Source organism: Leopardus geoffroyi, chromosome D3, assembly GCF_018350155.1.
Source record: "Leopardus geoffroyi isolate Oge1 chromosome D3, O.geoffroyi_Oge1_pat1.0, whole genome shotgun sequence".
NCBI lineage: Eukaryota > Metazoa > Chordata > Mammalia > Carnivora > Felidae > Leopardus > Leopardus geoffroyi.
The window spans coordinates 16,462,491-16,486,002 of NC_059339.1; the positions used below are offsets into that span (position 1 = coordinate 16,462,491).

At 50.3% G+C, this 23,512-nt stretch overlaps 1 protein-coding gene across 2 annotated transcripts in view; it reads right to left on the minus strand.

The window, feature by feature from the left end:
• Nucleotides 1-3,632: 3,632 nt before the first annotated feature.
• Nucleotides 3,633-23,512, minus strand: part of GCN1 (GCN1 activator of EIF2AK4) — a 59,469-nt gene continuing 39,589 nt past the window's right edge. For both annotated transcript variants that reach the window (XM_045458152.1, XM_045458151.1), the window contains 21 exons: nt 22,731-22,951; nt 21,237-21,305; nt 20,895-21,033; nt 20,609-20,805; nt 20,269-20,411; nt 18,170-18,287; nt 17,842-18,057; nt 16,172-16,336; nt 14,850-15,011; nt 14,471-14,563; nt 14,099-14,242; nt 13,734-14,003; nt 13,379-13,492; nt 12,718-12,948; nt 10,545-10,738; nt 10,288-10,402; nt 8,067-8,163; nt 7,575-7,723; nt 6,929-7,036; nt 4,859-5,077; nt 3,633-4,339 (listed from right to left, as the gene is read on the minus strand). In XM_045458152.1, the coding sequence (XP_045314108.1) occupies nt 4,214-4,339; nt 4,859-5,077; nt 6,929-7,036; nt 7,575-7,723; nt 8,067-8,163; nt 10,288-10,402; nt 10,545-10,738; nt 12,718-12,948; nt 13,379-13,492; nt 13,734-14,003; nt 14,099-14,242; nt 14,471-14,563; nt 14,850-15,011; nt 16,172-16,336; nt 17,842-18,057; nt 18,170-18,287; nt 20,269-20,411; nt 20,609-20,805; nt 20,895-21,033; nt 21,237-21,305; nt 22,731-22,951 (3,290 nt within the window). In that variant the 3' untranslated portion in view covers nt 3,633-4,213. The remainder of the gene's footprint in view (nt 4,340-4,858; nt 5,078-6,928; nt 7,037-7,574; nt 7,724-8,066; nt 8,164-10,287; nt 10,403-10,544; nt 10,739-12,717; nt 12,949-13,378; nt 13,493-13,733; nt 14,004-14,098; nt 14,243-14,470; nt 14,564-14,849; nt 15,012-16,171; nt 16,337-17,841; nt 18,058-18,169; nt 18,288-20,268; nt 20,412-20,608; nt 20,806-20,894; nt 21,034-21,236; nt 21,306-22,730; nt 22,952-23,512) is intronic.

Consider the following 23,512-nt stretch of genomic DNA (forward strand, 5'->3'; position numbering starts at 1 on the left):
TGTATACTTTCAAAGTGTAAAGAGTTCCTGAGGCCAAGATATTTGAGAAATGCTGGATTAGATACTGCTACACCCCGGCTTCCCACCCCCTTTACGGGAGTCCAAATGGTAAGAAGGCTCGAATCCTGCTTACGACCAGCTTATGCCATCTCAACCAGAGAAACTGGGTCTCAGAAGAGCATCAGAAGGTGACTGGTGTATTGCATGTGGACACACACAGGAGTGTCACACACAAATCCCACAGAGGGAGTAATCCTTGGACCAGTTTTTCCAGTTTCCTGAGCTTCATTAACACCAAGACTATCCTTCCACCAGACAGGCAGCAGGGAACCCTCCTAATACCACTGAGGGGCAGCTGGGAAACACCCAATGAAATAACTGGGCTCCATCTCTTATGAAGAGTAAAACCCAGTCATTCCACAGAACTACATGCCAACAACTTGCCTAGTTTCTTTTGCTGATGGCCCTGGGGCCTGGTGACCCAACTATCAAGAAACATAGGTTTTTCCCAGTTCTGCAGCCAACTGGCTACATGTACCTCCACTTTCCTCCTCATAAAACAAGGACCAGTCCCTTCTGGCCTCCCACGCACTGCTCTAACGACGACAGTAGAGGACTATCTTGCCCGGGCACCCTGGAGACCCCATCCCCGTATGGACACGCTCCTCACTCGGCATCTTACACATCCAAACACAGCGGTCATCGCTTCTCAAAAAGAATTTGATTTTTAAGTTCATAAGCTTTTTAAAACTTCAGGCTCACAAAGTTAACACAGCATCTGCCGACTCCAGCCCCAGCAGGGACTCCTGAACAAGAGCTCAGGACTTGTGACACGCCACTGGGGTAACAGTGCCTATGGCTCAGTCCTTTCCCATTGACATCCCCCATTTCTCTCTTACCCACCAAGCAAGTACCTCCCGTGTGCCTGGCCTCATGGAGCATGCTATCTCGCTCACTGCAGACAAGTCTGTGACTGTCCTTGTCACTGTACAGATGAGGACATGTGGGTTCAGGTAAAGCAACGTGCTCTGGGCCACCCGACTTAACATTAAGTGAAGGGTCAAACCTGCCTTGATGAGTTCACACAGCTCCACAAGAGAACACCATACAGCACGAAAGCACTGCCTGCACTTCCTTGAAAACATTTTAGAACCTAGATGTTTTTTGAGGCTCTTCCTGTTTCTCCCCATTGTTCTCATTCAGAAAGGCTTGAAGCAATTTACCACATGTCCACACACAACCATACTTAGAGAAACATTCCTAACCACCAATCTTGTTTCAGAATCTGTGCTCGGCCAAACGGGGTCTTCGAATCCCTGCAAACAGAAGAATCAATCCTGCAGGTCCCTTGCCCCTCTCCCGAGCTGGCATCACAGCAGTGAGCCAGAACTTACCTGTACATTTGGTGCCTAGGTCTGTAAAGCATGTCATTCTCTCCCCACATTTTAAACTAATCTCGATGCCCATGATTCCAGAGGTGCCTGGAATCAGGTGAAGGGGTGAGAGGCTCGGTTTAGTTTTCCCTGGGTTAGCTCAGGGCATGTCTTTCAGACACGTGAAGAGAAACATCGGAGTCTCCTCCTTCGAGATCGCTGAAAGTCTTAGAAAATAGCTGTCTTTCCTAAAGCAAGTGTCCTGTGAATGGGGTGAGGTACTGACCAGCCAGCAGGGCATCCAGGTAGAGTCCTGGGCCAATCACCCAGAGCCACTCAGCCACTGTTGGCCGTGTGGGCCAAGACGTGAAGGGGCTGAAGGCCCTGCTACAAAGAAGAGAAAATGCTTGTACCTAACTAACCATCACAGAAGAGAGAAGCCAAGAATATCCGCTCTGGGGACAAACTGCCATTTATTAGCCATATGATCCCAGGGGAATGACTTCTCTCCCTAAATTCCTTCCTCTGGAAAACAGTAACCACAAGAGAACCTACTTCATGGGTTGAGGAGATTAAATGAAAAAAATGCCAAATGTCATCAGTTATAATCACTATTATAACATTGAAAACAAGAGATTCTTAGAGCTTCTATCCCAAATACCTCATTTTACAGATGAGAAAACTGGCCCAGAGAAGTCCGACGGCTTGCCCAAGGTGAAATAGCTCTACCAACCACCAGGGCAAATAGTTTTGCTTCTCTGCTGCCAAGCTCCACTTCCTTCGGGATGTCCAGGGCTGCTGTTTCTAGGATTGCTAGGCCTCCCTCCAGGTCGAGAGGGTCTTCTGTGCCTGCTCCACTGTCCTGTGACAGCCCTTCGAGGCTCATTTCCCAGGAACCCACGCCCTCCCTGCAGACTCAGGGAATGCAATTCAACATGCTCCGGGAGCCTTTGAGTCATCTCTGTCTGTGAATCAACCTCCATCCATCCATCCTGAACAGAGAGATCTCATCCTCCTCCAGTTTCTGGAACAGAACCTGGTGTTTTTCCTTTGGATTTTGCTTACTGAGTGTCTTCCACCTCTAAGTACATCAGATTTCCCTCCCAGTTTCATACTGGGGGCTGAACGTCTGAGATGGACATAAGCATCTATTCTGAGATCCTGGAGGAAACGCTGAAGACTATCCCTCAGGGGCTTACCAGAGCTTTTCCAGCCACACCTCCCTCACATAGAAACTTCATCTGCCTCGCCAGAGCTAACTGGCAGAGGTGACCACATGTGCACACAGCTTGCTGGACATACGCCCCAGGGAACTGAGAGGACACTGCTGACCATCTGAATCCCAGAAGCAGGGAACAGTTCCCATGGCTACCAAATGCTGCACCCATTGGCTGCTTTGGCTATTGGGACTGACTCAGCCGACCTCTCAAGGTCCCCTGCCGCCCTGGGAGTCTACAATTACATTGAGCCAGCTGAGACCATGCCTGCTACAAGAAAATAGGAAGTCCTATGACATATAAGGCTCAGGCATAGAAAGCAAGGATTTCATCAGAAGTATCTCAGAGGTCACCTTGTCTTATTTATCAGAAGTGCTGAGTCACAGGGCTACTTTCTACCTTTGCTGCATTAATAAGCCAAGCCTTGCTTTTTTTGATAGAACACTTTAGACTTTTTACAAAATGAGCTTGCTACCACATTTAATCTTCCTTTCTTTTACAGCTCTGACCAGTAATTTCGGTAGAGGTTTATTCCATACTGTGACCAGGGACACAGCCCAGAAAAACTTGCGTCACTGGGCCCAGAAGGGCGTGCTCCGTCAGACAGGACATGTGGATCACGAGCCTTCTAAGAACCAGGAGGAAGGAAGTCATTCATAAAGGAGACAGATGCTGAACTGCAACTTTTCTTTCCTTCGGCAAGTCCTCTAACTACAGCAATGTGGTTCTTTCTTACTCCGCAGAAGGGACGGACTTCTCTTTAACACTTGACTACCAGAAGCTCCCCCACCTTTCTGAGTCAAGACAGAACAGGCAAGTGGCCAATTCAACCCCTGCCTTCTCTATGCTCAGTGAAATCACGGGACCCAACCTCAGGACAGAGAAGTGCATAAATCTCTACGAGACTTCCAAGAGCAGGAGAGATGCCCAAGAGTCAGAATGCTGCCGGTGCTCACAAGAGCGTTGCAAGTGTCGCCTTATTCCTGATGCACAAAGCTTCATGTTTAATGGATGCTTGGAGATTTTTATAAATCTGCTTGTATCGAGATTAAATCAAAGCCTTTATTAAAACATTCCTTCTTCAAACAACCTGCATTTAAACCAATACCCCTCCCCGACTTGTGAATTGCCAGGGCATTGCGAGTATGTCATGTTCACCTGACAGGGGTCAGATCCAATCGGGCCACACAACATGGCAAAGCCACGCCAAGACACAGCACACCAGGCCGACCTCCACGGTTCAGTGCCCCACTCAGGATCTAGGCAAAGGCTAGTAGCACTGGCTCCCGAAGCAGAACTCAAGCACAGGAGAAGAGGATCCAGAAGTCTGACCCCACCTGTTCCAGACCCAGCCATGCTCAGCCGGATGATCAGCTCTTGGCTACCACTTGGTGAGGCTCACACATGTGCTTCTGTCTCTTCTCCAAAGAAAAGGGTGAGAGATGGAGGAGGCAATTTTCAGTTGTGTGTGGGTTTGATTTAAGGCTTTGGCTGTGGTCTGTTGAAATATTAAAATACTTTCTGGGAACGCCATCTCCTAAGCTCCCCATCGGAACAAACGTATTTTCAAAAATGAAAACATTGAACAAAGAGGTGGAGCCCGGGGGGCGGGGCCTGGGCCTATCAGGTCAGGATGGTGTCGTCCACCTGCTCTGTGGAGTCGGCCTGGCTGGCCAGCTTCTTCAGGGACCTTCGGTTGCACTCATTCAGCACCTCCAAACTGGCCACGTCCAGGATCTTGGAGAGGGCCTGTGGGGAAGATGGAAATGAGGAGACGTAGTCAGAAAATACAGCTTCAGGTTTCTCCAAGCCAAGGCAAAAATGAACATTAACCTCAGAACTAGCACTGCTGTGGACTCCGGCAAAATAAGGGAGTCCGATGGATCCCTGGGAAGCCAAGAAAACCACACTTCATGCTTTTCATGTGCTGAGGCGGGGAGTGGAAGGGCTTTCAGTGCTCTAAATATGGTGGGGAGAGGAGTGCATGAACAGGGCTCCCTCCTGGGATCCGTTCCACACCTTCAGATGCCAAGTGAGACTTTATTTGGATTTCTCCAAAACAGGGCTCTGTTGCCGAAAGAAGCCTGAACACCACAGGAACAGAGGAATGTTTTCAGGCACTAGACCAGTCACCTGACCACAATCTGCCTCTCAACACTCAGCATATGAGGTGGTGGAATATGATGCTTAAAGACTACCATGCAGTAGAGCCGTGTGCCGAGCACCCACAGCAGACCCTGGAGGGACACCCCAGTCCCAGGCTCCCACCTGAAACACCTCTTCGCCCTGCCGCATCTTGAGGAGGTTGACGATCGCCTGGTCACTGTAGGCTCTCACGACAGTGTTTTTATCCTTGGTGTTGTCGAGAAGAGCCTTTAGGATGGGTTTGATGGCCTGGGGGTCCAGGGGAGGCAGCGGGTCCTTGTTGGCCCACCAGATCATCTTCTCAGCCACCAGCCTGATGTCACTGGATGGGTTCTGCAGACACTAAGAAGACCATAAGCTTTTAGTTAGGCACATCCAATCTGTTTTTCAAGGAAGCCCAAATTTCTGCCCTGACATTCCCTCTTCATCCAGAAACTGACCCCAATGCTCGCTTCCAATGGCTTCCTTTCCCATCTTGGTGGGGGGGGGGGGGGGCAGTGACAGGTTCTGACTCAGCCCATCTCCTTCTCCCACCTCATCTCATGCTACTCTCTCCCTTTTTCTCACTACTCTTGGTCCACGCAGGGCCATCACTTCCTCGGGGACACTAAGCTCCTTCCCGCCTTCGGGCCTCCGCCCTGACTGGTCCCACAACCTGGGATGTGCCTGCCTGGGGGTCCTCACATGGTTGGCTCCTTCTCCTCCTACAGGCCTCAGCTCAAGTGTCAGCCCATAGAGGTCTCCCATAACAACCCCTCTAAATTAGGGCCCTCCTCATCCCCATAGGCTTTTTGTGTACCTCCAGCTCTACAGATCTTGTCTGCTCCATGCACCTCTATGCCTTGAGGGTCTAGCCCAGCGAGGTACACAGAGGATCTTCAGTAAACAAACACTGATGAACAGCTGCATGCAAGGTGATGCTGTTACATGGGCTCAATCTAACAGGGGCCCTGAGAACTCTCAGCGGGGCTGCAGGCGTCTGCAGGATGGGGCAATCCCCCTCTGGAACCTCACTATTCAAATTGAGGTCCACACACCAGCAGCACTGATACCGCCCAGGAACTGGTTACAAAGGCAGAGTCTCAGACTTAGCCACACCTCTAAAAATGCAGATTCTCGCTCTGATTTGTGTGCACAATTTCTGAAAAGCTTGCTTTATTACACAGGCAGCAGGGTCCCCAGTGTCCAGCTCCCAGGCTTTCCCAATTGACACCTTGCAGCCACCACAATAACAATAATAAGCGCCATGCCAGCTAAAAGGAGGCAGGGAAGAAAAGACTTATTAAGATTTGAACCCAGCACGAATTTGGGCCCTGCGTCAGGCTCTGTGCTGACAGCTCAGAGCCTGGAACCTGCTTCACATCTTGTGTTTCCCTCTCTCTCTGGCTCTCCCCCACTCATACTCTCTCTTCACTCTCAAAAATAAACATTAAAAAAAAAAAAAAAAAAAAGGTTTGAACCCAGGTCTGTCCCAAATTTTACTAAATCCAGATGCCTGGAAGGAATACCTCAGATAGTGGTTCTTAAAGTCTTATGTGCAAAATATATAAACAGCTCTCAAAACTTAAGTATTAGGAAAGAAAAAACACAATTTTAAGAACAGCAAAAGACATCAATAAACACTCTACCAAGTGAATGTGGGGATGGCTAATAAGCACATAAAAATTGTTCTACATCAGGGCGTCTGGGTGGCTCAGTGGGTTGAGTGTCTGACTTGATTTTAGCTCAGGTCTTGATTTCACAGTTGCAAAATCAAGCCCCAAATCAGGCTCCATGCGAGGCACGGAGTCTGCTTAAGATTCTCTCTCTCCCCAGCTCTGCCCCTCCCCTACTCGCACTCAAAAAAAAAATTGTTCTACATCATTAGCCATAAACAAATGCAAACTAAACCACAATATGATACTATAGTACACTTTTGAGAAAGGATAAAATTTAAAAAAAAAGTTAAAAAAAAAAAACAACAAAATAGTGATTCTTAATTTGATTTGGGGTTACGGGTCTACTTGAGAATCTGACAAGTCAGGCACTCTTCCGGAGGAAAAAAGCACACAGAATCACTTTGTGTTCCACTCCCAAGGGTTCAGAGACCTCCCAGAGCTCTCCGCAGAGAACTCCTAGAACACAGTCAGACAGCACACTTCCAGTGTTCTTTGGACATGGGTCCTTCTCACAAGCCAGGCTGCCCCTACTCACCTTAATGAACAGGCTGGAGAGTTTGGCTGGCAACTGTCCTCCCCCTGTCTCGATGTGATGCTTCATCAGGAATCCCATGCCCCGGATCCCGCTCACTGCGATGGGGATCTATGGGGACAGGAAAGAGCTGGATGGCACAGCACCCTGCCCCTTCCTCGGAGCAGCAGGGCCAGGCTCTGTCTCATCCCCAGGAACCTCCAGGACACTGGCCCCTCATATAAGCACCCCTGCTATACACACACACACACACACACACACACACACACACACACAACTTCACATCCAAGACTCTTTGACAGCTTTCTTGCAGACAGCTTTCTTTGCTTCCTGGCTATGAAGCAAACAAAGCCTGTGTGCACTGCTTCCCACGAACAGGGTTCAGAGAGCTTCTGACATGGAAGGGACCTCTAGACACTCCTACTTAAACTCCTCATTGTTTACAGATGACAGAACTGAGGCCCAGGGAGACCAAGTAGTGGTCCAAGGCCACAGAAAGTTACTGGCAAAGGCAAAATTTGAACCCAGGCCTCACCGCCCAGTCTGCAGTAGAGCCCCTCCCCCGCCCCTTGTGCAGTGTCAGCAAGGATACAGCTGTGGAATTTGGGCTAGGGAGGGGGAGAGGGGTGTGGCTGCCCCAAAGCCTTACCCTGTCTGCCATGGCATTGCTGAGGATCATGTCCTGAACTTCACTGCTATACCTGCCCGCACAGAGTCTGCTGGGAGCCACGTTCACAGCCACAGACAGTGCCAGGCTCCGTCCATGTCGAACCATCCAGTCAATGCCAGACACATCCGCTGAGTGGAAGGACACAACTGGGTCAACCTGCACTTTACACTATGCCCCTACCAGCCATGCAGCCCCCAGGCCTACCCAACCTAAGGCCAATGGAAATCCCAGTCCACTGCACACGGACCACCCTGCCCAATGTGGCACGTTATGAAGAGGTCTCTCTCAAGCTGCTTCAGACTCGCAGCCACGTTCCCTGAGCAGAGACGTAAGGGTCTATAGGACCACTGGAAACTCCATTTTGTTTTAAGAGCTGGATTCCCCAAGGAGAGACTAGCTGCCAGAAGACCCCCCCCGAGGGAAAGGGGAGACAAGGCCCTGCAGGGGGTCCCCAGTGCACAGGAGACCTACCCAGCAAGCACTGCTGAAGGACAGCGCTGAGCTCCTCTTCAGTCAGAAAGGCACACAGCTCGCCCAGGCAGCCGGCCGAGGAGATGCGAGTGTTGTCCTGACAGAGCACAGAAGGGAGCAAAAGCCGGCGTGAGCTGCACCACCAGCTGCAAGGTCAGTGGGGCCAGCAACTGCCCAGGATGGAGGGCAGGGGAGAAGGCAGAACGAGGCGACTCCAGACTCCTGTCCCCACTCCAGGCACGTGCGCTCCTGCTGCCAGAGCGGGACTGCCATTCATGGCAGCCGCCACTGGGCGTGGAGCGAACAACCACACACCCAGCACTTCTCTCAATTATAGAAAACTCCAGTGTGCGTGCATATGGTAATCATCATCACAATGGCAATAATACCCGTATTTACGTAGCACCTCTCTTCTTAGAAAGTCAGAACATTTTCCGCGTATTATCTCAATTACTATCAACAGCTCTGGGAGGCAGCGAGGGGCGGTCCCTGCCCACATCACTGGACGTCAGCTAGAGAACCGCTCTGAGCTCCTTTCCTTCCAGCCCCGCTCCCCTGCCAACCTTGTGTGTCATCTTGTGTCCAGAGCGACACCCTGGAATCTCTCTACTGTGTCAGTGCCCTAGCACCACCTCCCTTATTCAGGTTTGTCCTAGGAAGTCAGAATGAAGCCACTAATCAACCTAAGAAGGACAAGCAAAAGCTGAGCATTTTCTGTCAAAATCAAAGCCAGATACACAACCTGCTCCCTGTTGTTCCTCCCTAGCCAACTAATCACGGGATAGCAAGGGAGTGGATTTTTAAGATACATACTATGTTATTAATAAGTGCCAATCTGATGTGCACACAGACCACAAACCAACCCACCAACCAAGGACTAATGACCTGCTGAGTGGCTAATGCCAGGCTGGCACCCTGGTTGGCCACCATTGATCCAGGGGAAGCTGTGAGTTGGGGGGAAGATGGTCTGACCACAGTTTACACCTCTGAGCTCCAGGCAGAAGCCCAGGTGCCAAGCAAGGCTAAAGCTGGCTCTCTCTGACGCCCACTCTCTCCAACAGGATCTATTTTAAGCTCCACTGTGGTGAAATGCAAATTGGCCTAAATACTAACTTTTGCTTGCACTGGGCATGGCCCTGTAAAAACCCTCACAGAGAAGGGGGGGGCTCTAGTCAGGGAGCAGCAGTTGGAATGAGGCCAGATTTCCACAGCCGTGGTAAGCCCAGCAGCAACAAGGGCTGGCCCCACTGAGTGCACTACAAGTGCAAACCATGTGAACCCACAGGCTCAGTCCAGAGATTAACCCCACAACAGAGGGCTGTCAGAGGAGAAAGAGAAAATTCTTATCTAGACTCAGTCGCTGGGCAGCCAACGAGTACTTAACACACGCTTCCAGGCTGGGGAAGGAAGGGCCGTGCTGGAACGGAGACAGCACCGGGGGTCCCAGAGCTCAGACTGTGGCTAACTCCACCTTGCTAGGGCATGGCCCCAGGCAAGTCTCACCCTCTCCAACAGTGCTAAGACCTCCGACCTGGTGTCCCAGACACCAGATGCCAAATTTCCTTTTTATTTTATTTAAGGTGAGAGAGAGAGAAAGAGAGAGAGAGAGAGAGAGAGAGAGAGAGAAAGAGAAAAGGCAGGAGAGAGGCACAGAGAGAGATCATCCCAAGCAGGCTACAAACTGTCAGAGCAGAGCCCGAAGCAGGGCTTGAACTCACAAACCGTGAGATCATGACCTGAGCCAAATAAAGAGTTGGATGTTTAACCAACTGAGCCACCCAGGCACCCTCCCAGATGCCAAATTTCTTAAGGGCTGTGACCATGCTTGCTTCACCTCTGCGATAGACCCTTTGTCTCAGCAAATGTTTCCTGAACCAATAAATCAATGTCTTCATTTTACACACAGGGAAAGGAAAGGCAGAGAGGGAAAGTGGCTCGTTTAAGATTACATGGTAAGTTCACAAGAGCTCCTTACTTTCCTTACTGTGAAAACTTTCCCTTCCTCATCTGTGAAACAGAACAACCAATACCAACACTACCCGCCCTGTCTCCCTCACAACCAAATGCCTGTTAAACCATACAGAGTGATAGGAGCATCAGGAATGATTATTACCACTGAGCAGGCAGCAGTTCTTCTAACACAAAACAGACATGTCGACCAAAGCAAAGAGAAGGGGAACCAGTAGAGCCCACCAGCCCTGCCATCCACCTGCAGCCATACCTCGTCGTGTCCCAGCATGCTCAGCAGGAGCGAGACAATGTTTTTCCGGATGACCACGTCCACTTTGGCCCCTGCTCCCTGAATCACAAACCTCAGGGCCTGCAGCATGGTGTCCCTACAGAACCAACGCATCCAACTTAAACCCCTCGCTCTTCTTCACCACTGCTCCCTCCCACACAGGCCCAGCCCAGCCCCAGGAGGCTTCAGCATCCGCCTGGCCTCCTCACAGCCACAACACTGCCCCAGCGGCACCTCACCTGACACCTGGGTCTTCCATGACACGGATTCCATTCAATAGCTCTGTGAAGAGGGGGTCCACCTTGATGTGGATGGAGATGAGCTTCCCCAGAGCATCAGCAGCCTTCAGGCGTACCCCCCGGTTGGAGTCCTGCAGGGCTTTGGTAAAAGTGGTCTGCAGCTGGGGCAGGAATGGCTTCAGGGCAATCCCGACCTGTTTGAGAAACCCACATAAGAAACTACGGGTGTGGTGGAGTCCAAGGCCACAGTGTGCGACAGATACGAAATCAATCAGAAACCACCATGAGCTCTCACACACAGGCTAGGAGTAGATACTCCCGCAGAGAGGGCAGCCAGCACGGACAGGTCCTGCTCAGCCCCGCTATCACCACCTCCAAGGGAGCCACTGGTTGGCTTAAGTGGAGACCAGTCCACACGGACAAGCAACTTGAAACCTCTATCTCCAAACACATGAAAGAGCAGCGCAGGTGACGGCTGTCAGCCCCACCGAAGACCTGTTCCAATGCCAAGACAGGGCAATGGACCAGGTGTGTAAGGGCAGGTATCATCTTCTGAGCAATAGATATGCAAGCTGAGCACGGACACTGAGCCCTAAGAACAATCCTATGAAACAAATGACCTCAGAAAGTCACCCCTCCCAAGAATGAACATTTACTTCTTCCTAAATGGGAAAAACCAAAGCAGCTGTTTGGAAGTGTGAAAATACTGGGGTCAGGGGCTGCAGGCTGCTGGGAGGCACACCATGGAGTGAAGCTGGTAAACGGGAGGTAGGAACCATCTGGCCACGGATGACATCGACTCGTGGGCCTATGGGACAAATTCTGGGAGGAAAGGGCTCTGTTTGTACACAGAGTTCTAAAACACCACAGAAAAGAACAGCACAGAACACAGGTGAAAATGACACTTAATTTTTTAAAAAAGATACTATCTTCCATAGAATAAGGCCGATGCTCACAATGCCACATCTTATCTGGGAAGACGCTCCCCACATCTTTCCCTCAAAAGGGGCAAAAAAGCTACAAATTTTAAGCTTGCTTTTGTTTCCAAACCTCGAGTAAGAATTCAAAAAAAAAAATTGTTTTTATAACAACAAATCTCAGTTCTGCTTATAATTTTTTTAAATCCTAAAGGATTTAATTATCGCCCCATAAAATGTCAGAAATGGTTAACATGCTGGCTCTTTGCTTCTTACACTTTTGGCAAAGACTGAAGTTACTCCAGCTGCTCTCAAGACTTCCTTTTCAGTCCCTCATCAGACCCTTTGCATCCCTCTTTATGAGGCAGCAATAAAAAACGGAAATATATGTAAACTGTGTAATTGCAATTATGCAGCCTTGGATTTTCTCCTTTGAACCAACAGTTCTTCAAAAAACACCAACGAGGGGCGCCTGGGTGGCGCAGTCGGTTGAGCGTCCGACTTCAGCCAGGTCACGATCTCGCGGTCCGTGAGTTCGAACCCCGCGTCGGGCTCTGGGCTGATGGCTCGGAGACTGGAGCCTGTTTCCGATTCTGTGTCTCCCTCTCTCTCTGCCCCTCCCCCGTTCATGCTCTGTCTCTCTCTGTCCCAAAAATAAATAAACGTTGAAAAAAAAATTAAAAAAAAAAAAAAAAACACCAACGAGCAGGGGCGCCTGGGTGGCTCGGTTGAACGTCCAACTCTTGATGTCCAGCTCTTGATCTTGGTACAGGTCACAATCTCATGGTTTGTGAGTTCAAGCCCCACATCGGGCTCTGTGCTGGCAGCATGGAGCCTGCTTGGGATTCTCTTTCTCTCTCTCTCTCGCTCAGCCCCTCCCCTGATCTCTCTCTCAAAATAAACAAACATTAAAAAAAAATTTTACAACCCACAAAACAGCAACTAGCATTAGTCTGGCACGCTCAGGATGCATCAGGCACCACCTGACACCACCTTCTCTAGGCCCCACAGCTCTTCATTGGCAGGCAGCAGCAGCAGCACTTCCAAATCAAGGGTGAGGGCACAAGCTCAGAGGTTACCATACTTTCCCAAGGTCATTCTGGCACAGTGTGAGTCTAGCGTCTAGCATCTCGACTCCCTCTGCCATGCTGTTTCTCCATAATAAGCTCACCGTGCTGCCACATGACACCAACCGGCAGACAGATCAGTTCTTGAAGACCCAAATGGACCAAGAGGTGAATGTGTCAGTGGCTCACCTTGGCCAGCAAGAGGCTGAGTGTCTCGAGCAGGGCTGCCTTTACGTTCCAGCTGAACCGGTCCCCCAGGATGCGGATCAGAGGCCCAGTGATGCTGACCACGGAGGGCCTCAGGGCGTCAGCTGAGGTCAGGCGGATCACCAAACCTAAAGCTTTGGCTGCTTCCTCTTTCTGTTCCGGGCTGCCAGTCAGGACGCCCTCCCGCAACACTGGAAGGATGGAGGTTACTCCCTGACGAGAGAACCACACACGACAGTCAAATCTCAAAGGCACTGGGTCCAGGGGTCTCCTATCCAAAGCACGCACCCCTGTCAGCCATCCTCTCTGTGATTCCCTGACAGAGACTGCTTCTGGTGCCAGGGTAACAGCCTGAGAGGGTGCCGGCTGAGGAACAGTCTTGACAGGGCAGTGATGAGAAGGTAACAGCTCTGGTGGGCCTAGCACACATAGGTACACCTGCTGTCTCCTCTGTGACTCACTTGCTCTGGCCGTGGTGGCCTCCACAACTTAAACTGAAGGCAGCACCCCATATGGCCACCATGGGAAAGAAACACGCTTCCGTGAAGGCCCTAAGTCAGCTGCTCTACCACAGACCCGGGACTGCGGGTGGAGGTGGAGGAAGGCCATATGCCCACAGCACCCTCACGAGGCCCTGGCTTACCTTCTTTGGGAGGCAGAACCCTGGCACATGCTCGCCTTTGCTCTCATTCCCTATGAGCCGGATTTCTTTGTGCAGTTCTTCAATTAGTGCCAGTTGGTTGCCAGCATCGAGCTTCTGTGGAAGGCCAGGAAAAAGCAGAGAGGATGTCAGGGTTCTGAGTACAGCCCTCCCAAGATGGCTTCAAAGTAATACCTCAGGGGCAAGAGTGTGGGGGGAGTATAAGAAAGACTGGCCATGGATTGATAAATGCTGAAGTTGGCTGACAGGTACGTCATGGCCTATTTTAAGAGTCTAATCTTCCAAGCGTCTGGCATGGTCTATAATCAAAATCTGCTGCAGTCAGCAGTCCCCTCACCTTGGTGATGGCATTCAGGGCATCCCAGCTCTCCTCCAGAACCACCGGGCTGGAGTCGTTGAAGAGGCGGATCAGGCCGGACACCAGGCTCCGCAAGTGGCTGGTGTAGTCAGCCTTCGAGCGTGAACAGTAAATGTTGAGGATGATGGCGGCAGCCTGCCTCATGCCCACCTCAGGGCTTCGGGTGGCTTCCAGCAGATCCTCGATGATGATCCGGTGCCCAGTGTCATCCTCTACTGAGAGGATCACAGCCTGACAGTTGGCCATCTCCTGAAACCACAGGGGACACCCAGACTGAGCACAGCTCCTCAGGGGCAGGCCAGGACAGCTGACAGAAAGCTGCCAGGAGTAATCGTGACACTCACCAGCTGCTCGTCCGGAGTCCCAAGTTTCTCCTTCAGGGCCAACATGACTGCCGGGAGGATCACTCCAAGGTGACGGGTCAAGGCGTCGCCAGCCACAGACGAAAGGAAAGCCAGCACCCGGGTGTTGACAGGCGGAGTCGTCAGCTGTAGAATGATGAACAAGGTCAGCTCAATGAATGCCGCTCCATGCTGGCCACCGTGCTAGACTCTAGGAGATCCCATGGCCACTGTTGAGGGCTAAGTGTCTGCTCCAGGGCCCCCTGCACCCACCACCAGCCTTCCCCAACATCTGAGTCCAAAAGGTCTCCATAGCAGGCCTGGAAATAATCATGTAGCCGCGGCCAGGGGGTGCTTGCTGCAGGGTGGGATTACCTTGGGCACGAGGTAGGGAAGCACCACACGACTCTTGATGGCCATAACTTGCTTCAGACCATCCAAGGCAAATTCTGACACTTCCTCATCATCCTGCACAGGAGCACGGAGGGCAATGCTGAGGAGCTGGCTCCTGTCCCCACCTCTGCTGTCTAGACCAGCCACCGCCAACTTCCTTCACCACTTTCCTCCCTTCCTCCTACCACACCCACATTTACTGACTATTGAAGGAGAAGCACAGAGCCAAATCTGAGCCTGCTGCACCCACTCCCTTGGGGGGCCCACACTGCGGCTGTCTTGGCAGAATGAGCCCCCCTGCATTTTGCTTCTACAGAGACAGTAAAAGCCAAACCGGTAGGTGTGTGGCAGATCCACTCACCAGCTGCTTCAGTAAAAATGGGAGAATGTCCTCCAGAGCCTGGTGGCCGATGGTGGAGTGCAGCTGCTCGAAGGTCTTGGCCGCCGCTTCTCTGACCTCCTCCAGAGGGTCACACAAAGCCTTCCTCGCCGTGGGTACAAGGGACTCAGAGAAATACAGCACCTGCAACGGAATCCGTGCACTGTACCTGATGCAGCAGAGGCAAGGAAGGAGTGGAAGCAAGCAAGGGGAGATGGACGAGGACCTCTGGCCTAGCCAGGCCACCAGCATCCCTTGGCTTGACTCTTAACTTAGTGGTTCTCACTGAAAATAAGCAAGTATACGAACGTAGAGAGGATATGCAGTCTCCACCTGAGGAGTCGGATTTTAAGTGAGTTCTCCAGATACTCTCCAACTCCCACGAGAGCTCCTTCCCACAGTGAGGCCCTGCATGGCATGGCTCCCTCTCCCGATTCTTTCTTTGGCTCATCCTCTTGGAAAACTCCCAAGTCCTTCAAGACTCAACTCAAAAAATTGCTTCTCTGTGGCATCTCTGGGGCTACTGTGGGGCCAAGGATAGCTCTGCTCCCTCTGGAAACGGTCCCCCCGAAGCAGAGCGCACTACAAACAGAATCGGGGGACTGATTATGTATCGGCCTCACCGCCGGCAAGGTCTCAGCCTTTGAGAGGACTCAGTAACTATTCAATGAATCACAACTCTAGTTGGTGACAGAATTTATTTACATTCTTTGCCAAATGCAAACGTAAACCCCCAGTGAATATAATACTTCTACCGATACACTCAGCAGAAGGTGCCAGTAGATCAGAGAATAAGCAATGGCCACATGCTTAACATTTCTGACTAGCCAGCCACTTCATAACTTTTATGCCAACTGAGAGCCCTATGCCTGCTCAATCTGTTTCCCAGGCGTGTTTTGAGGATCACCCTCAGAAAGGAAAGTGAGTGCAAAGATCGCCAGCCCCCTGAAAGTGGCTGCTATGGGACGGTAACATTGTCGGAAACGACACACTTCCACCCACTGGGAGCGTAACACTCATCTGCTCTGCTCCCTGTAAGAACGTGTGCAGCCCTCCCGCTCCCACAGCACAGCACAAGCACATGCGCACGGCCTCCCTTCCCTGCCAAGGACACTGCACATTTTAACTGTAGTGCAGTAGTGACACAAAAGGGATTAAACTGGAGAAGCCTCAGTAGTGGTGAGAAAAAGATCATCACCAATTTCTATGGGCCACTCAGGAGTCCCTAGTGATACGGCTTTTCCTGGAACCTGCCCCCAGCCCTCTGAGTCAGGTCACCCGCGAGGCCCTAAGAAGACACTCACAGCGTCTCGGCTGGTGGACTTCATGATCTCGCTCAGTCCGATGCACACACCCTGCCTCTCGTCGCTCTTCTGAGACCTCAGGCCTTCCTCAAGGATGGGGATGATTTCTGGCAGGATTTTCTCCCCTAACTTCCGGACGAGATCGCCCAATGTCCTTGCTGCAATCTGTCAGCAGAGATCAAGCCAGGACATCAATGCCCTACAAACCGCAGGGCACCTGGAAGACAACTCCAGATTGAAGGCCCTGGACTTAACTTCCCCAGACGCCGTTAGCCCTGAAGAACCGCCAGGGTGCTTGCAAAACACTAAAAAATACAATTATTTCTTTGTATCACACACACCTACACAACCTAAAGCAAGAGCTGGCACCTTCTATATGAATAGGAAACTTATCAGATGCTGCCCGGTCAAGAGTCAATTTCCCTAAATTGATAACTACAGCCTAGAAGTCACCTCACCTTGTGCTCTTGTCCAAGGGGAGCTGAACAGGGCACAAATGTTTTTAAGGAAAAAAAAAAATAAACGATCTCCCCTGAGGCCTCACACAAACGCTTCTTTAGCCAAATATGCAGTTTGCTTGCCAGAGATGGGGGTTGGGAGTAGGTCAAAGGGGACTGCCAGAAGCAAACATGAGCCCAGGCTGGGCCCCTCCTCCCAACCAGAGAACATGCCTGACCCAGCCCCTGCCCCAGCCCAGGTCAGCCTCATCTCACATGCTCACCCCTGTTTCTCATTCCAAACCCAGCAGCCCCCGCCCAGCTTCTGTTGGCTTTTGCACATCCTGCCCTTGTATCTGAAGCACTATTCCCCTGGTCTGGAATTGGCTTTCATCACTACCTCACCTGGTGGGTACTTACTCATCTTTTATCTTCAAGCATCATTTCTTCTGAGAAGCTTTCCCTGACCCCCCCTCCCCCACTGGTCAAAGGCCCTGTTACACACATTTGCAGCACCACGCAGCATTTGCTATAGCTGTATTTACATCTGTCTGTGTGATTATTTGATTAACGTCCATCTTCTCTACCACAGTGTAGCTCATGAGGAAAAGAATAAGGCTGCTCTTCTTCTCCATTACATCTCCAGGTTTTAGGCCCCTGCTTAGCACATAGTGGTGCTTAATAAATATTTGTTGTGTGAACATTAATAAAAGGAAACCTCCTTTAGAATGGAGTCAGGAGGCCAGAAAAGGGCACTCCCACACCCTACCACTCTTCATCAACTACAGACCCAAAAGGAAAAGATGAATGTTACAGACCAAACAGGAAAAAGCATATACTTTACTAGCCCAGCAGGATGAAGGAAGATTTTCCTCCTCCACCAGCCAACAGCCCAGCCAATGAGAGACAGTCACAACTGAGCCAATGAATAGCCACTACACTTCAAACTCCCGGTTTACTCCAAGAGACTTTTTGCTTGTAAAAGCCCTCTTCTATAGGGTGTTCCACTCTTTTGTTCAGTGGACTTGACTATAGTTTTGCATGGCTTACATGTCCCAAACTGCAAATTCTTTGCTATTGCCTCAATAAATCCATCTTGAAGGCAAAATAACTGGCTGTTTTATCTTTAAGAGTAACTGTTAAATGACTAATAAATAAATGTTCTCTTAGATAGGGGACTCTAGGCACCCTAGCCTCTGATGCTGGGTCAGAAGCAAGGTCCAGTAAACTTACGGTTCTCTTATCTGCACAGGTGCTGGCTAGGAAACCCAGCAGCAGCCCAAAGAGAGTAGGCAGGATCTCGCGCAAGGTGCGGGGGGTATTAGAGACCACAATCTTCCACACGTGCAGGGACGCCTGCCGCACAACCAGCTGGGTGTCTGAGCGGCCCATGTAGAGCCCTGCCAACACCCGGTTCCGCCGATCTACCCCCAGGGCAGTGATGATAGCCTACAGCAGTGGAAAAGAAAGGAGAACACAGGGTGGTGAAGCCTCCAGAGCATGAGTACCAGGGCACATCCCTACCACCACTATGGGTGGAAAACCAACTCGAGGCGCGCACCTTATTGGACTGGGCAGTTCCAAAATTATCATCTTCAGAGGCAGTTTCTGTGGTCATCTTCCCGGTGACCCCTGAGATGTGGAACAGGAGATCCCCAAGGAGCTGAACAGAGCTAAACCTGAGGAAGATGCCAATAACAGAGTCACACAGTTGCGAGGGGCAATCTTGGGGGACAACTGAGCACTGGGCAAAAAATATACTGGAAGGAAGTACACCTAAAATATTCATGGTGGCTACAAATGTCCATCGATGGATGAATGGATAAAGAAGATGTGGTATATATATACAACAGAGTATCACTCAGCAATCAAAAAGAATGAAATCTTGCCATTTGCAACTACGTGGACGGCACTAGAGGGTATTATGCTGAGCGAAATTAGAGAAAGACAAGTATCATATGACTTCACTCATGAGGATTTTAAGATACAAAACAGATGAATGTAAAGGAAGGAAAACAAAAACAATATAAAAACAGCAAGGGGGACAAAACATGAGACTCTTAAATATGGAGACAACAGAGGATTACTGGAGGGTTTATGGAAGGGGGGATGGGCTAAATGGGTAAGGGGCATTAAGGAATCTACTCCTGAAATCATTCTTGTACTATATGCTAACTAATTTGGATATAAATTTAAAAATAATAAATAATAGGGGCTCCTGGGTGGCTCAGTCAGTTAAGCATCCGACTTCGGCTCAGGTCATGATCTCGCGGTTCATGAGTTTGAGCCCCACATCAGGCTCAAGGTCCAGTAAACTTATAGCTTGGAGCCTGGAGCCCGCTTTGGATTGTGTCTCCCTCTCTCTCTGCTCCTCTCCTACTTGCACTGTCTCTGTCTCTCTCTCAAAAATAAATAAAAATTGGGGCGCCTGGGTGGCGCAGTCGGTTAAGCGTCCGACTTCAGCCAGGTCACGATCTCGCGGTCCGTGAGTTCGAGCCCCGCGTCAGGCTCTGGGCTGATGGCTCAGAGCCTGGAGCCTGTTTCCGATTCTGTGTCTCCCTCTCTCTCTGCCCCTTCCCCGTTCATGCTCTGTCTCTTTCTGTCCCAAAAATAAATAAACGTTGAAAAAAAAATTTAAAAAAAAAATAAATAAATAAATAAATAAAAATTTAAAAATCGGGGCGCCTGGGTGGCGCAGTCGGTTAAGCGTCCGACTTCAGCCAGGTCACGATCTCGCGGTCCGTGAGTTCGAGCCCCGCGTCAGGCTCTGGGCTGATGGCTCAGAGCCTGGAGCCTGTTTCCGATTCTGTGTCTCCCTCTCTCTGACCCTCCCCCATTCATGCTCTCTCTCTGTCTCAAAAATAAATAAACGTTAAAAAAAAATATTAAAAAAAAAAAAAAAAGCATCTGTCTTTAAAAAAAAAAAGCATAGGTGAAAGTTTCTGCAATAAAAATTACAACGAAGAGGGAGAGTACAGAAAGAAACATTAACAGAAAATCAGGAATGCTGATCATCAGAAATGATCATCACTAAGAAGAGGCCTAGAAGGATAAACCTTACTTCTCTTCAAATTAAATTAGGTTTATTGTCTTTAATGACTACAAAAATCATAGTCCTATTTGAAGTGAAAATTCAAAAAAACCCATAAAGGGGCGCCTGGGTGGCTCAGTCAGTTAAGTGTCTGATTCTTGATTTTGGCTCAGGTATGATTTCACAGTTCATGAGTTCGAGCCCTGCATCAGGCTCTGCACTGGCATCGCGAGACCTACTTGGTATTCCTTCTCTCTCTCCCTATCTGCCCCTCCCCTGCTTGTGCATGTACATGCACAGATACACACACACACACACACACACACTCCCTCTCTCTCTTTCTCTCTCTCTCTCTCTCTCTCACACACACACACACACACACAAAATAATCATTAAAAATATTTTTTAATAAAAAAATAAAATTTTCATACAAACTGAAGAACTGAATAGAGCAAACTTTTCAAAAGAGAATCAGAATAGAGACACTGCTACATGAAACTGGAGAGTCACACTGAGTGCTTAAGAGTGAGAGTCTAGAGAGAGTTGAAAAGAGTTCTCAGCAACATTCCTGCTCCTCGTTTCTCAGAGTTCCCAAAACGCAAAGCCGGGGCCACTGGGTCTTTCCTTGCCTTATTCTCCAAAGATCATCAAAGAGGCCTTGCTCCAGCTGAGGCAGCAGCAGAGCGATGGCTGTCTCGGCGTACATGGAAATGACCCGCTGGCCTGCACGCAGGGCAGTGTCACGCACAAACTCATTCTCATCAGCAAGAGCCTGTGCAGACAGAGGGTGGGTCAGCCAGGGCTGCTTCCCCCAAGGCACCAGACCCAAAGGAAATGGGACTCCCGGAAGAGCAGGATGAGGATTCTTGCCTCCTAGTCCCAGCTGCTAGGGAGCCTAGACTCCAAGGAGAGCACATGCACCCTGCCCCCCTCAGTAATGGTACCCTCAGCATGGTCCCTGGTGCCTACTTTGAGGATACATGGGATGATGGGCCCCACATAAGGAGTGAACTTGTCCCCAAAGGTGATAGGCAGGTAGTTGAACATCATGATATAGCCATCTCGGACATGGGGTGCAATGTCCACTTTGCTGGCTGTAGCCACGATTTCTGGCATCAGCTTTTCCAACTTCTCCACCCCCAAGCCAGCCATGACCTCGGCCAACCCTGTAACAAAAGGACAGAATGAACTCACTGGATCGGAAGGACCCTAGACAGCATTCCTGGTCTGGCCCCTGGGCCTGCCCTGGCCTCACCTTGTGCAGCGCCTGAGCGATCCACAGAGCTCTGCTCATAGGTCAGCGTCTCCATAAGCCATGGCAGCAAGTCCTCAAAGCACGACTCCCCCATGCCCTTCACCATGGCCCCAAGAGCCTTTGCAGACACTGTCCGTACCTGCCAGGTAACCAAGAACCAGGATGGTAGAGTTGCAGCGGCTCAAAACCAGGTGCCCGCACAGGAGCAGGCAGGGGCCCCTAGGGTCTCCTTCCCTTTACCAGACAAATGCAAAAGCAGCTTATAGAGAATTCCCAGGAATCAATTTTCTGAGGAGTGGGCTAAAATAACAAGCTCCTGCCCGCCTCTCCTCCCAGACTCACCTCAGGTACAGGGTCCAAAAGAGAGGCTTTCAGGCCAGGCGTCACGCTTGGCAGGTAAGGAGCTAAGTCCTGCAACAACACAAGAGGTGACTCAGGTGGAGGCCTGGCTCCTGCTTCCTCTGGGTCCTGTTCCGGTGTGGCCACTGACCTCACCATTCTGCTGACAAGGAGAGCGCAGCAGGGCTGCTCCCACAGCCAGCAGGGAAGGACAACTGGCAAGGAACCCCACTAACTGGTACCCCAGATGATCACCCAGGAAACCTGTGAGGGATCTGAGGCCCACCCTCAATGGGTAGAGAGAGCCCCCAACTAGAGTTCAATGCTCTTCCTCCTCCTGACCTTATCTCAGGACCAAGGCTTGTCCAGCCTCTGGAATCTAGGAAATTATTTCTGGCACTTTCCCTTCAGAACAGTGTTATCATCTTCCCGTTCTTCACCTTAAAAGGTTTATGTCTCTTGGTATAGCATTCAGCTTTAGGGAACAGTTTTAAATATAGAAAAAGCCTTATGTTCGCTGTAGCATCATTTAAAATAGCAGAAAACCTTGGACAGTATAGGACCGACAACAGGATTATATAAGTTATGGTATATAAATGTATCAGAATATTAAAGAACTATTTAAAAACCAGTTTTGTGAATAACTCATTGTAACTTAAAAATCAGCTTATGTTTAGGAATACAATTTTTTTTGATGTAATAAAAAACATTAGCAGTAACCATTTCCGTGTTGGAGAACTACAGATACAATTTTTTGTTTCACCAATTTTCCCATTTCCCAAATTCTCTAGGACTAACATGCCTTGTCCACTTCATCTCTTGTGCCCATACCCTCAGCCAGCAAACTATGACTGTGGGAGACAGTGAGCTCACACATGCAGGCCCCTGGGAGCAGGTAAAGTAAATCTCCCAAACTAGGCTAATTTCCTGTAATTTATAGGCTTACAGAAGTAAAAGCTTGTGATGAGAACTGCAAGCAGAGCAGGGGCCACTTTGCCCACATGGGGCCAGGCTGGGCCTTTTTTCCCCCGCAGTCTGTAAAAGAGCCCATGCATGGATGGCCTCATCCGGGGCCTAATCTGACCTACTAAGAGCTTAAACCATTGTGCTCTACAAGATGCCCAGAGAGTCAGGTCACGATCTCACACTCTGTGAGTTTGAGCCCCGCGTCGGGCTCTGTGCTGACAGCTCAGAGCCTGGAGCCTGTTTCAGATTCTGTGTCTCCCCCTCTCTCTGCCCCTCCCCTGCTCATGCTCTGTCTCTGTCTCAAAAATAAATAAAAACATTAAGATTAAAAAAAAAAAAAAAAAATGCCCAGAGAGCCTAGATTCCTACCCTCCACCCCAAAATTGTGCATTTCGTCCCCTAAACATAAACAGGGACAAAAGCCCAGACAGCTCTTCTGTGTCTACTGCGGGCAAGGACTCTGTGCCCTAAACCAGCATCTACTGGTCTGTCCAGCACCAGCGCCAGCACCAGTGCCAGCTGGGCTGCTACCTTCTGGTCCGTCAAGGAGTACATGTTGCCGATAATCTGGGCTGCCATCTTCCGCGTGTCCGTGGAACGGTCCTGAAAGGCTCTCTGGACAATGGGCATGATGAGGGCCAAGGATGGGGCATCGATGAAGTGAACAAACTTGGTATCCAGCAGGGTCTGCAAGCACTTCTGGGTCTTTCTGGAGGGGTCCGTCAGGGCATCCAGCAGGACAGGGGCAATGGCTGCATGTCCAAACAAGAGAGAAGCTGATCTACACGAGTCTCAGGAGCGGCAAAACTGCCGAGTCCCCAGAACTACATGGGGTCAGAAGAGAAAGGAGTCCGGGGCCACCCCTCACTGGAACCCCACAAGTCACCAACTGTGGAAGCCAGCCTGTTTACAAAGAGCAATCCCTGCTCCGCCAGGAAGAAAGTAGCAGCTGTCACCCCTTTGCACTGAGCAGCTTGATCTAGCAGGACAACTAGAGTCTGCTTTCAGTGGGAGCTGAGCTGCAGCCACAGTGCTCAGCCTCCGCGGGAGCGCAGCTCAGGCACCACAGTGCCTGACCGTGGAAGGGGCAGCCCAGAGTGGTTTTGCAAAGAAACTGTTTTGAGACGCCAAATGCCCCAAGCCAGTGGTGGCAATGAAACACACAATGCTCAGAGGAGTTACACCCAGATAAAACAAGCTCTTCATGTGAGCACCATCAGCCTGGCAAAAGCAATGCCAAGAGAAATACCTGGCTTATCTTTTCCAAAGTCTGGGGAATTCATCCACTGTGAAGACCCATGCTGGCCAACAAT